This window comes from Ctenopharyngodon idella, chromosome 10 (assembly GCF_019924925.1).
Source record: "Ctenopharyngodon idella isolate HZGC_01 chromosome 10, HZGC01, whole genome shotgun sequence".
NCBI lineage: Eukaryota > Metazoa > Chordata > Actinopteri > Cypriniformes > Xenocyprididae > Ctenopharyngodon > Ctenopharyngodon idella.
The window spans coordinates 34,600,789-34,614,873 of NC_067229.1; the positions used below are offsets into that span (position 1 = coordinate 34,600,789).

A 14,085-nucleotide genomic window follows, 5' to 3' on the forward strand; every position below is an offset into this window, starting at 1 on the left:
AATTATCCCAAGAACAAACTCATCGCTCACATCACCAACTTCCTCTAATTTGAGGTATTGTCAGATTAGCGCTTGACTTCTTGCCTTCCCTAAGTGGCATTCGTAAAACAGCTTAAAACCAGTACAGACACAATACAGCCTTAGCAGATGAAGTCTGATGATGTTTCAGCAGGAAAAAGGAGGATCTGAAACTGTGCTTACCTGAAACGGCGAGAATATCTGATCAGCCAAACAGCACATGAGGAGAGAGAGAGAGAGATGGTGATTAGACCAGAGGTAATCAATCTTAAATGATTATCACCATTAGATTTAATCACTGTTAAATCTAATTAACTAGCCATTAAAGTGCTTCTTCAGGTGGTCAGCATTCCTGAGATGAAAACTGTCACACGACTGCGGTGACATTACAAAAGTACATCAATTATTCCTTGACAAGAACTATTTCATTCAATGTATAGGAAAAGGAAGACTGCTGCTAATTATTCATGGTGGAATGAATACTTAATTTAATTAAATTAAACATTATTTCCTCTGGAGAGCTCTTATTTATTTCTTTAAAAACAAAAAAAAAAAAGATTCTGCAGGTGGGTATATAAAATTGAAGTTTATCATATTTACTGCCAAAGATTTGCTCTGCAAGTTTAGATGTTGAGATGAATAAGCAGGGAAATATGCATGGTGACCCCTTGTGATTATGCAGATTGCAAATTGAATTTAATTTGCTCATTAACAGAGGTGAAGTCAATGTGTGTCTGTTTGGGTTAGGGTTAGTTTATGGTAATTATAATTAGCTGTATTTACATTTTGACACCAGTGATACAGACTCATCAGAGGTGGAAATGGTGAGTCACAGGAGGACCGGGGGTATATTTCCAGTGTACACCTTTAAAAGCTTGAAGTTTCTTTTAAATAGTTCTAAGTATTATACATTTAACTATACAATTTTCGCTAAATACATAAACATAGTATACATATACTATCTATGAATATATAACATTTAACAAAGAATGCAGCGATGATAGGATAGATAGATCCACAACATCTCACAGAAGGATGCTCAACTGTCGTTATGAAGTGAGTTTGGAGTAAAACATGTTTTTAAATGTTGTCTTTTGTTGGACAAGATGTTAATAAATGCTTCTCATGTCTTCTCAAGATGTTTGACACGTGTTGCTTTTTCAAATGCACATTATAAGCAACTCAAACTCGCTTTGCTTTCAGATGGATTAGTAATTGGAGCCATACTTCATTGACAAGCCACGCATAAAAAACAAAACAAAAAAAAAAACAGTTGCAGCCTTTGCGATTTCATAATCGCACTAAGAAACGCGTTCAAGTTTAATGTTATTTTTCGTATCGTGCGATATATCGTGCAGCCCTAATAGATAGATAGATTCATTCTTTGGAAGTGTCAGGACCAAAAAATGTTTGTCCAATCGTTGAATTCAGTCCCAATGTAATGATAGAATGTCCTACCTGCATGTCAATCTATGTATTTTCATACCTCTTTAGATTCAGAATTATGTGTTTCTATGGCAACACTATAAATTATTCTGCAGCAGTCAGGTGGTACAAGTCAGAGCTCTTTAAGTGGTATACATTATCATTATTATTGTAATGTTGTGTGCTTTGAGACATGAGGTAGTTTAACGTGTCTCTCGTGACGCTTTGCAGACTCTGCTCTGGCTGTGTGCGTTCATTTGTTTTGGAGGAGGCGTGGCTTTGGAGAGCGCTCTAAAGGTAGGGTGGGATCATACACTGTAAAAAGTAATACGATCTTTCTACTCAAAATTGTGGCAACAGATTACAAGCAATATTATTAATTAAATTCAACATATAAGAATTTAGTTAGAATTAATCAAATTAATTCCTTAAAAATCAATCATTTAAAATGTGTAAAAACCACAAACTGACATAAAAAGCAAAGAGTCAAACTGCCCAACTACCCAATGAAACACTGATCACAATAATGGTGACCAACAACTTTCAATAAAATCAACATCAACATCTAAACCTCTGATAATTTGTGTGTTCCTCTTTCCTTCAGTGATTCTACTTGTTATCATCAGGTGTCTTCAATGTTGGCAATAAAAAATAAAGAGTTCTTGATTCATCTTTGACGTCTGTCTGCTATTCAGATATATTTGTTTAAAGTTTACTTAAATTTTACTCGTTTTAAATGGTTGACATTTAAGGAATTAATTTGATTAATTCTAACTCAATTCTATTTGTTAAATTTAATTAATAATATTGCTTGTAATCTGTTGCCAAAATTTTATGGAGTAGATTACTTTTTACAGTGTATGCTTTCAAAGCTATAGCTTGCTATTGCTAGCCACTCCGAAATTGCCTACCCTACCTTTAAATGGCCTGTTACAGTGACAAAAACTGATGCAAAAGGACTAAGAATGGCCTTTAGAGGGCAGGTGGGGGTGGCAAAACAAGGACAGCCATCAGGGTAGCATGAGGTCATCAGTAATCAGGTGGATAAGAGTGGAGAGAACTGGACAGCTTGCCACAAATTTGCAAACTCTGACAAGGTTCTGCTAGACACTTGGTCCACCAAAAGTTGAACCTAAAACACAGGGCCATGTGCCCTGACACAGCAATTACCACAGCCATGATTAAAGAACAGACTGAGACCTTACTGATGAGTGCATTGTGATGCATAATAAATAGAGATACACTGATACCGATAGGTTTACAACATCATAAGGTTATTCAGACAATCTGGTACCAAATCACTATGAGGTGTCATTCTTCTCTTCATTCCAACCCAGAATCCTTTTCGGTCTTGTAAGTGCTGAGCTTTACTTTTTTTTTTACTAAAGAGCTTGAGCGTAGATCAGTCTCATTTCTGTCTGCCTCTTTCTGCAAGACTGACAATCCAAGGCGATCTACAAACCCCTCTTATTAGATTGAGTAACATTAGTTACGCTCACACTACTGAAGTGACCGCACCATCCCTCAAACCCCACTAAAAGGACGTTAGCACCCTCACTACACATTCATAATGAATGAATATGGATTCCAAAGGATTAGGCAGACTTCAAGTGACTGCTTTTCTCCACGCACGACCACAAACACTAACATATTCGCACTCTCTCATTTATATATTATCAAATTTATAAATGTCAATATTCACGCAAGTGTATTAATTAGTATATGCAGAACTTATTATAAGTTAAGGTTAATGAATGCTGTAAAAGTATTGCCCACTCTTTGATCTTAATTCTTACTAATTACAGATACATTTTGCAGAGTTGCATTATATTTATATGCAAAACATTCTTTGGTCAATGTATTTATTTCTTTTTGCAAAGGTCCCTGACCCTGTATTGATGACAGGCCATGCTCTGCACACAGTGGCAGTGATGTTTAGGTCTTGACTGATATTTCTTCTAACACTAACCATATAATCACACACGCTGAGAATAAAGGAAATGACCCGTCATTTCTGTGATTGTGCTGCCATTTTCAGATGATAATTCCATTTCCTGTGAACTCTCAAAGCGACTGATCACACACTGAGGAAACGGCTCAGAAATGCCCAACAGGTGGTCTTCAGAATTACACAAGCTCACAGAGATCAGAGGCAAGAGATTAAAAAACGAACACGTACTCCATTACTCAATTCTCAACCAGTTGGTTACAACTCCTGGTTTGGATAGTGTCACAGTCAGCAGGTATAAAACAATACTGAATGCAAATAATAAAATGCAACTAACCATATAATTGAGGTTTCAAAAGTTATCAACCTGTGATCTTTCCTAAACACAGTGGGAGAAATCAAGCCATGTCAATCTCTATTTCTTTCAACCACACACATTCTCTCCTACAGTACATTTCCTTTCTCTTTTATCCCTGGCTCCCCAACATTCCTACTGGCAGAGCCATTACATTGGGCTGGCAGTGGCAACAGTGGATTCTGGCTGGCACCAGACATTTCATCAAGACCAGCAGTGATTCTGAGAGGGCGAGGCTAAACTGCCCATTTCCCACCATGAGCTGGCACTACTGTCAATGCAAAAGGTCTCTAACAGGCGAAACCTGCGCCAAATGGGGTCCGCTGGAGTCCAGGAACACTGAGCGAGACGGAGTGAGGCTCAGTCCCACAGAACACAGCACCTGCTGACCACTGCATGGAGGCGCAGCGGGGCACTGGGTGACCTTTGAGGGTGGAGATCCATCACAGCTGCTGAGTACGCAACACTGATGCATTATTTCAAAGAGAACTGTATGAATGCATCAGCATATCCAAGTATCCTAAATAAAAAACTAACATTATATACCAATATATATTAAAATAAAAAAAATAATAAACATTTATTTCATAATATAATTTCTTCCCCTACCTTCAACTGTTTTACTTCAATGAAAAGTTTTTGTGAATGGTTTGAATGAAAGATCAAAAGGATGAACAATGCAGATTTATTTTCACTGCCTTCTTTGCTCATATTTACCAAGTGTGCCAATAATTCTGACCAGGATGGTATAATAATAATAAATTGTAAGAGGAATTTAATTTTAGGGTGCATTTAATAGTACAATAGCATTATATAATAACAATATTAATATTTAAACCTATTAATTCCTTAAAATTTCTAAACTTGAATATTAATTGTATTCAATGTTGAATATATTGAAACACATGAAAGGGTTAAAGTGGTACCTCACCACTGGCAAAATGAGCATTCAATAAAACTTGGCTGTCTATACAGTATAAAGATTTTTTTTTTTTTTTAAATCCGTGCCATCTGACAAGAGAATACAGAGAAAAAAGGTTGTTGTCTTCCCTTTTGCCAAATAGGCAGTACACCCATAATGCATTGGTCATGTTGGCTTCCAAGGCCACTCCCACCATGTTCTCAAAACATTGACCATTTCTATAGCAACCAAAGTTTCTAACAGCAGCTGCAGTGACACAATGACTTTACCAATTGGCTCTTTTATTTTATTTCATATTGTGTGTTGCACTTTCTCCCATTCATAGTAACATGAGTACACCATCTTTCTATATACTGTATAAAGTCTTTGCTACAAAGACAGTATTTAAGGCCAAACGGAGTAGAAAAACTGCAACAAACTCCCATGATGTCACTTCTGCCCAACTTCCAAAACAAAACACCGTCATGTACAGGTGAGAAAGCTGTTGCCATGGTGTTTTTACCATAATGCTGTTAACATAGAATGATACTGATTTAAGTGATAAACCTACCTTACAATAACTAAAGGGTAGGTAACACACACAGTTTCTGCCAATCTCATATTAATCTTGAGTAGTATAGCATCCTTTGTATCTCCGAAAAGTCTTTAGTTTTATCATATTTATAAAAGATAGATACGCTGTACAGAGTCTTTCCGAAAAAAGCCGAGCTCCTGGAGGCGTGCATGCCGTGGGCAGAGATAAAGAGTCACGGATGCGCGCAGCTTTTGCGTAGAGATCATCTGTAAGCTGCAACATCATTATAAATAAAACGGGAACAAAACATTTGTGTTGTTTACATTAAATGCACTTGCGCGCCGATTGCCAACAAAACACAGACATCTGACGGAGTTTTACTCACCACCCGCGATCTGCAAATCCAGCGCCGAACTGGGACTTGTTTACAAAGCATTCATCACCAAAATTCCAGGAACAAACAAACATACGTGCGCAACTCTGTTGCCGCCACAGAGAAACAAATTTCATCCATTGTTCCCTTAATGCTGGGTTCTTTGGGAAGCTGAAATCATTCCCTCATAACCAAAAACACACTCCATTGGTGACACTGTTGAAAAATCTCTCGGCTTCCGTAACCCAAACGAAGCGCTTTGATGGGCGTGCTCTTGCTCTCGCTCGGGGTGGTGTGTGCGCACGCTTATCAGGGAGAAGTGCCCATACAAGGAATTCTGCACTTATTACGTGATAAAGGGCCATGCTCGAGAGAAAAAAAAAAAAAAAAAAAAAAAACTCTCTGAAACATATCCCAAACCGGAAGTAGGAAATACTCATACGTCCAACTCGTGTTTTGAAACTTTGGCCATGTTTAGCATGAGAATGCAACTCTTTAACAATGTAAATCATTCAGAATGCATGAAATAGCATCTGATATTCAAGCTGTCTGTATTCATGACAGTGTAAACAGCCACAGTAACCTTTCAGATACATTTTCAAGGGTTGTTTGGGAATAAAATGAATCCCAGTTTTGAAATGATACACAAAGATGAACCGCAATTTAGTCATTCAGAAATAAATAATGACTCTTGAAGCTGCAAGAAGCATAGAAAAATATTATACGGAATGTGATAATTACTTAATTGCAGGTTTATAAATTAAAACAAATTGAGATTTTCGTGTCTGTATGCTTTTTCTCTCTCTTTCTGGGAACTAGGGACGTTCCAGTCGAATGATTGCTTTAAGTGCATAGTTATGTAATCTCTCTAAATGACCCTGCATAACAATAATTAAGCACCAATGTCATCGTTCACATTTCCCAAGGCCGAGGACACAGCAGCACGGTATACAACCACACACTACCGAAATGAGTCATGATAATAGCACTAATTAAGCTTACATACAATCACAAGATAACTGGAACTATCATTCCCACTTCATTTCACAGGTTTAATGATCTAGCTTTACAAGAAGTGAAATTTGTCCTTTAAAATCATACAATGACAAAAAAATGGTGTTCAACTGCAATATGTTATATCATGCCACATACTAGTTTATATATTAAAATCAATATATAGAAATATAATAATCGGTGTACAAATAAGTGTCAATTTGCATTGTACAGAAACTATCAAACTGGATATCCAGGACCAGGACCAGGACCAGACAAACCCTACCCAACCCAACCCAAACCAAACCAAACCAAACCAAACCAAACCAAACCAAAATGACAAAACCATCCAGATGTTTCTGTGCTGAAGACATAAATATAATGAAAAAGTGATGTTTGAATGTTATTTCACCACAGCACGAGAGGGATGTTTGCCTTCTGGTCACAAAAAGTGACATTTTCTTAATAGAGTGTGTTGGTTATCCCCATACTTCCAGAATCTGATAAATACACCTTCCAGAGTCATTACAAACCTTAATGGGCCAAACTGTATTTATGATGAGCCCGCAACCCACATACTGATAACAAATCCCACATAAAAATGATCCTTCAAAATGTCTAAGTTGCCAACCATAAACAAAACAATTGTTCACGTCAAAGCACCAGACTGATGTTCTCTTCTTATCACAGCAAAAAATGATTTTGCTAAAGCCGAAGAGTCGAGCCGCATAATTGATTTGCTTCTTTCTGCCATCTTTCCATTTGCAACAGAAACATAATGGGTTTTGTGAACAACATTGCAAATGGGGAATTACATAAAAGTTACTGAACGACAAACAAACGGACTAGCGAGCAGGCGAAATCTCTTTTTATTAAAAGATTAGAAGGACTGAAAAAAGCAGAAGGGATCCAGATTTATGTTCTATTTTCAATATCTCTAAACCGCACTAAATACAAACACACTTTGATTTCAGTGGCTTTAATGGCTTGTGGGGAAACAGGTCTTGCGTGTTCAAACATGCTCTGTTTAATTGTATTGACTTAGGCGCTACTTTTCCATTAAGGGCATCTCATCTCTGTATTCTATTAGTGCTGCGCGGTTGGGCTGGGTCGGGGTGGAGGATATTACTTTTCGGGCTGCATCGAGCAAGACATGCCACATTAGTAGCAATCAAAACAACATTTCCTTGAGATGTGGGGAGACATGCTTCAGACTCTGTGGATAAATCCACAGCAGTTACATAATATTAAATGTGTTGAACTAAACAAACAAAGACCCGGGACGATCTTCAACTAACTAATCATACTACTGGCTGATGTCAAGAGACCAGAGAAGAGAGCAGAAGAAACTCAAGCTGTTCTTGTTTTGGATGATGTTTTTACATGCCTTTATAGGCTGGGCCTGCATGTACATTTCAGCTTCAGAACACTTTATACTGTCAGTTTAAATCAGTACCAGATTCACTGGTGTTCCTGCAGTGAAAACAGTCTGCTGAGGCTGAGTGGGGTCCAAAAATCTGAGACTACATTAAAACATGTTAATTAAAAAAATGAATAAATAAATAAATAAATAATAATAATAATAATAATGATTTCTCACAACTGAATTTTATATATATATATATATATATATATATATATACCTGTGATGGGTAGGTTTAGGGGGAGGGAATATACAGTTTGATCAGTATAAAAATCATTAAGTCTATGAAAAATCCCAAATCCCCATAAAACATGAAAACCCAACATGTGTGTATGTGTGTGTGTGTGTGTGTGTGTGTGTGTGCATATGTGCAAGCGTATGAACATGTTCCCAGGCTCACCATCACACACAGGCCGTGAGGACAGGGGCCAGGGGAACAGACGGACGGGGCAGAGGAGACCTATTTGCTGGGGACGTTGCCAGGTTCACCCACCGCTGGGACACATGGAGCATTTACTCTGACGGAGCTCCAACCTTTGATACCACCATGTACTTTTTCCATGTGCTGGGGGTTTGCATATGTCAAAAAGGAATTAATGTGGATGGTTGGGCCGCATGACACCTGCACCAATTTGCCGCTGTTGGCAGGTAAAGCTGATCTCGGCTGGGGTTTCCTGTATGTGAACGTTATCTGTGACTTTCTGCGACCACGTTAATGTCTTCATAATGTTCCTGTGCTGATTAATTACACTGACACTATGAGACAAAGCCCCAGACCAGAGACATCCGAACTTTGGAATTGCCAAATCTAAATGAGTTTATGAATGAGTTTATGAAATACCAAATGCCAGAATGGTGTTGGCTTTCTCTGTCCTTTCAGAAAGGGCCCTCAGCTCCATCATTTTCTCAAACAGTTATTCCCTTTCTGTCTCCCTCCTTTTTTTTCTCTGGTCTGTCCTTGAGGGAAGGAAATTAGCCACAACGATTTACTCCTGTCATGTCTCCAGGGCTATTCTGCTTCTAATGGACTAATTTACCTTGCTTTAATCACAAATTCACAGCTTGGTCTCCTCAGTCCCTTGACGCACTACAACTTCCATTGCTTTGATATTTTTCAGCCTGAGAATGGTGGGATAGGACTGTCCCCCTCCCACTGAGAGCTGGAGTCATCTACATGAGCTTTTATAAATATTCTGAATTAAAGTAAAGAGGATATTTGGTAAGTTATAAATTAGCCCATCTTGTTTGTTTCTGCTTGTTCAAAGTCAATATTAATACGCTCAAATAATTAGCTTTTTTGTTTTCTGAAGGCACACTACTGTTCATATGTTTGAGGTTGGTAAGATTTGTTAATGCTTTTGAAAAAAAAGTCTCATGCTCACAGTAGAAACAGTAATTCTGTGAAATTTTATTACAATTTAAAATAATTGTTTTATATTTTAAATATATTTAAGATGTAATTTATTCCTATGATGGCAAAGCTACATTTTCAGAAGCCATTTCTCCAGTCTTGTCTCAGGATCCATCAGAAATAATTCTTATATGCTGTTTTTGTGCTTAACAGACATTTTTTTTTTTTTTGTATTATTATTATTATTATCAATGTTGAAAACAGTTGTGCTGCTTAATATTTGTGGAAACCATGATGCATTTTCAGGCCTGTTTCACACTGGAAGCATAAGCAGAGCGCAAGCAGCACATATATATAAATATATATATATATATATATATATATATATATATATATATATATATTTGGCACCCATGTTAACAGACTAGAACACTCACACTGTACGCGAAGCAGGAGCAAAGCAGAAGTCTGTTTTTGCTGCGCCACTCACAATGAAAAAAAAGCCACAGTTCAAAATACACCCGAGATAACATGAAAAATAACAAATTTCACCAAAAAGTGAGGTGTTCTGTGTTTCACAATAACCATTTGACATTCTAGCGCTGTGAAAAAAATAAAATAAAATACTCAAACACTTCATTGCTAAATGTTTTTGCCAAAACTTCAAAGGCTTGTTTAAGTGATTAAAACTAGAGGTATATCTTTACTTTAATATCATTTTTACTATGTAAACTACATGTATAAAGTATGTTATATGCATATGTGTGGACAGTAGGAGGGGAACATGGTCGCATGGCAGCAGAGTATGCTTCCCATAATAATTCAAAGCACATGACAGACAATGGTCGTCGGAGATCACCTGTAAATTTGACAATGGACAATACTCATCTGTATTTGCAGTACACAAGTTGCGGTTCAGCTGCATACACATGCTTCTGCGCTGCTTATGCTCTGCTTGCACATCCAATGTAAAACAGGCATCAGGATTCTTTGAAGAACAGCATTTATTTGAAATAGAATGCTTTTGTAACAGACCGAGTGGGATGCTTTTTTTGCACGAAACTGCGTACATACGTCACTCATTCATGTATGTCTCATCATATCCGTAAATAGAGAAAAGTTTCTTCAGCTACTTTGATGCATGTGGAAGTGGCATAGGTTGTCACAACGAGCGAGAAAGGTTGACATGAAGCATGTTAAATCTCCAACTTCCGGGGAATCACCCGTTTAAAAAAAAAAAAAAAAAAAAAAAAAAAGCTGAACAGTGGAGCTTCTGCTTGCAAAAAGAGAATGTGACAGAGCTTGTAATAAAACAAGAATCAACATTGGCTTGGTTTTTCAAAGATGCTGAGAACAAAGGGATTTGAAATGTAAAAGATGTGGAGATGGCATTTGAATAGATAAATTGCCATATGTGTCTCTTTTCATTATGGTTGTAGCGTTATACTGGAATATATTTTCAGTAAGGAAGTACCATCTCTATTAATAGGTATATATACAGGAACATCTTCAGCCAGTCAGCTTGAGATCCTTTCTATCTAAACTGGTTATATCTCTTAAGCCTAGGAGTGAATGTTTTATGAGGATGTTTTATTTAGGATAAACATATTCATCCGCAAAGTCACACAGAGCCAAAGCACAATCAAAACATAACACAATCGCTTCTTCCATAAATTGTATGCTAGGGGGCAAAAATTTACATATTGTACCTTTTATATTTGAATCCCCTTTACTATAGGGATCCTGCTGTGTCACAAAATACTTTTAAAAGTATAAATATTGTATTCAGCCTGTCCATATAACCTCAATAAACTGCATGCATAATAATAATAATTAGTAAAATGTGGTTTTAGATGGAGTATAGTACTGCACACGCCTCTGAACATCATTCTCTGAAAAAAAAAAGAAGGTCTGATCAAGGCTACTTCTCCTGATGGCTGACTTATCCTGAACTCACATTTCAGCTTATAAAATGGATAGTACATGGAGAAGTACAAGGATACCGTGGCAGGGTGCAGGGTGAGCGATGTTGATGGGGCGTAATTCTGAAATAAAGCTACACAGACAGGAGGAATCAACGGCAGGATTTAATGTAGCAAAAAGCTCTGTGAACATCACTGCCTCTGACCTTTTTATGAAGCGGTAGGCTAGGATGCATCAAGGAAAAATCTTTGTTTGTGTCTCCTCAACACAGTCCTTTTGGTACTCGACAGCATTCACATGTTAGACATCAACATGATGACTGAATAGAGGCATGAAGGGATTTTCTGAAGGATCCCAGTTAAGCAGGGGATCACTGCTAAACCAAAACAGCTTGTCAGCACAGGGCTGTATATTTATATTCTTTTTGGAACCTCTATGAAGATGTCTGGCAGCATAATTCACTCCATACTGCTGGAAGGTACGTCTGGATTCTCCAGTAAAACATTTTTGTGGACGATACTTGGTTTTCTTTAATATAACGCGGTTTGGTTTGCCGTTTTCTTGAGAGAAAGAAAGAAAGAAAGAAAGAAAGAAAGAAAGAAAGAAAGAAAGGCCATGCAAACTATGAACAGAATTTGTCAATTGTAAACGTTCTTGTTCTGATGTTCCCTTGATATATGTTACTCTAGTGAAGCAAACCTACATTCAGACATGATTTCAAATATGTTTTGGTACTACAGAGGCTACTGCAAATGTGATTTTCCCTTCAGAAACAAGTTACTACATTTATCTATTATAAATGTTCTTAGGAAAATGACAGGAACATAAAACAGCATGGCAGTGTGCTTACAAATCTAATGTCATCAAATGCTCTACAGTCACAGCCAATCAGCAACATAAATGTGATTCAGTTCTGATCATCACTTTACCCATATTTCACAGAATGATTAACAAACACAGTCTGAGTCATTTTATCCATCTTTTAAAGCTGACTGCAAACACTACAGCATCTGCCATGTTTCTTCTGATAACAACAAATATCTCAGATTTTGCATTTAGAACACAGCCTCATTTTTACAGTACTATGCTTTCATATATATATGTATATTAATTTATAGTACTGCATAAATTAAATAAAGATTAATCATTATTAATAATCAATTTACAAAAGCTATTCAGTCAAGAGCAATTAGTAATTTCCTTGTCTTTTGTTGTTTGATTAACATTAAAAACACATACAGACAGCCTAATATTCCTATATATACAGTAGACTGATAGTGAACACATGCATTCTTTCTCGAGTGTTTAAGTTCACTTAAGACATAACCTACTATGTTTGCTAGGATACTCAGGTCTCACCTGCGCTCACACGATATCAACACCCGAGTGATGGCAGCGTAAATATATCATATAGTCTTGAACTGCCCCCATATGGCACTTACATTGAACAAAGTTTAGAGGAAGCCAGAATGTGTATCCATCGACAGAAACATACATTAGTCTATATATATCTGCCAGGCCAAAAAATAATCGCTGTTTGGATTTTAATAGGCAAATACTTAAGAATCTATGAATGGATCATTATTACAGTGGTTATTATGTTTCTAGCATGTTATATGTTTGGCAACGGTTATTTTAACCCTTAAAGATGGAGTGTGTAGCTTTTCATTTCTTAATCAACCATGCAGGAAGACACATAATGGCCATATTCCAGGATGACAATGTCAAGATTCACCAGGGTTAAAACTGTGAAAGAATGGTTCAGAGAGCATGAACAATCATTTTCACACATAAATTGGCATTGACCTTAACCTCAGTGTAGGTTTTTGGGATGTGCTGGAGGAGACTTTACAGAGTGCTCACCTCTTGCATTGTCAATTCAAGATCTTGACCAAAAATTGATGCACTTCTTCATTGAAATAACATCACAACATTTATTTCCATGGAGAGGATTTTCTGGTCAAGATCTTGACAATGCAAGAGGTGAGCACTCTGTAAAGTCTCCTCCAGCACATCCCAAAAACTTACACTGAGGTTAAGGTCAGTGCCAATTCATGTGTGAAAATGATTCTTCATGCTCCCTCCCAACAATTCTTTCACAGTTTTAACCTTGGTGAATCTTGACATTGACATCCTGGAATATGGCCACGATACATCTTAATACATGGTTGTTTAAGAAATGAAAACCTACACACTCCATCTTTCAGGGATAAAAGAACCGTTGCCAAACATATAACATGCTAGAAAAATAATAATCACTGTAATAATGATCCATCCATAGACTCTTAAGTATTTGCCTATTAAAATCCAAACAGCAACTTTTTTTTTGGCCGGGCAGTGTATTTATATATAAAGAATGACAAAGATGAGGAAAACTAATATCAAATCTTTTCTTTTATTTTTTTATGAATTTATTCTATTAATATTCTTGTGCATTTTCCCCTGTGACTTCCCTCTGATGTGATGCAGTGAAAAACAGAATTCTAGGTATATAAAAAAAGTTCTTTTGCATTGCATTTAAATGAGAAAAAAAAAAGCTGCCTTTTCGCTATGAAAATCAAACTTCTCTATCTGCCTTCACACTGAGATAAACCAAGAGCATGCTGTGGAAAATGACTTCCCAGCATCCTCTTGCAAGCCACCTACTGATATCTCATATGTGTTTTTTTTTTTTTTTTTTTTTAAAGGAAAAAAAAAAAAAAAAAAAAAACCTTTGAGATGAACAACCACTCATCTTTTCCCTTCCCCTATAAATGATTGAATAAGCACTTTAAAATAGCCGTCCCAACATGTCAGGCTAGATCTGGTCACTGCGATGAACACAGAGGTCTGACATAAGG

At 36.9% G+C, this 14,085-nt stretch overlaps 1 protein-coding gene across 3 annotated transcripts in view; it reads right to left on the reverse strand.

The window, feature by feature from the left end:
* The window catches only part of cadm2a (cell adhesion molecule 2a), a 477,303-nt gene that overhangs the window by 258,517 nt on the left and 204,701 nt on the right, over positions 1-14,085 (reverse strand). For all 3 annotated transcript variants that reach the window (XM_051907565.1, XM_051907566.1, XM_051907564.1), the window contains exon 2: positions 202-219. In XM_051907565.1, the coding sequence (XP_051763525.1) occupies positions 202-219 (18 nt within the window). The remainder of the gene's footprint in view (positions 1-201; positions 220-14,085) is intronic.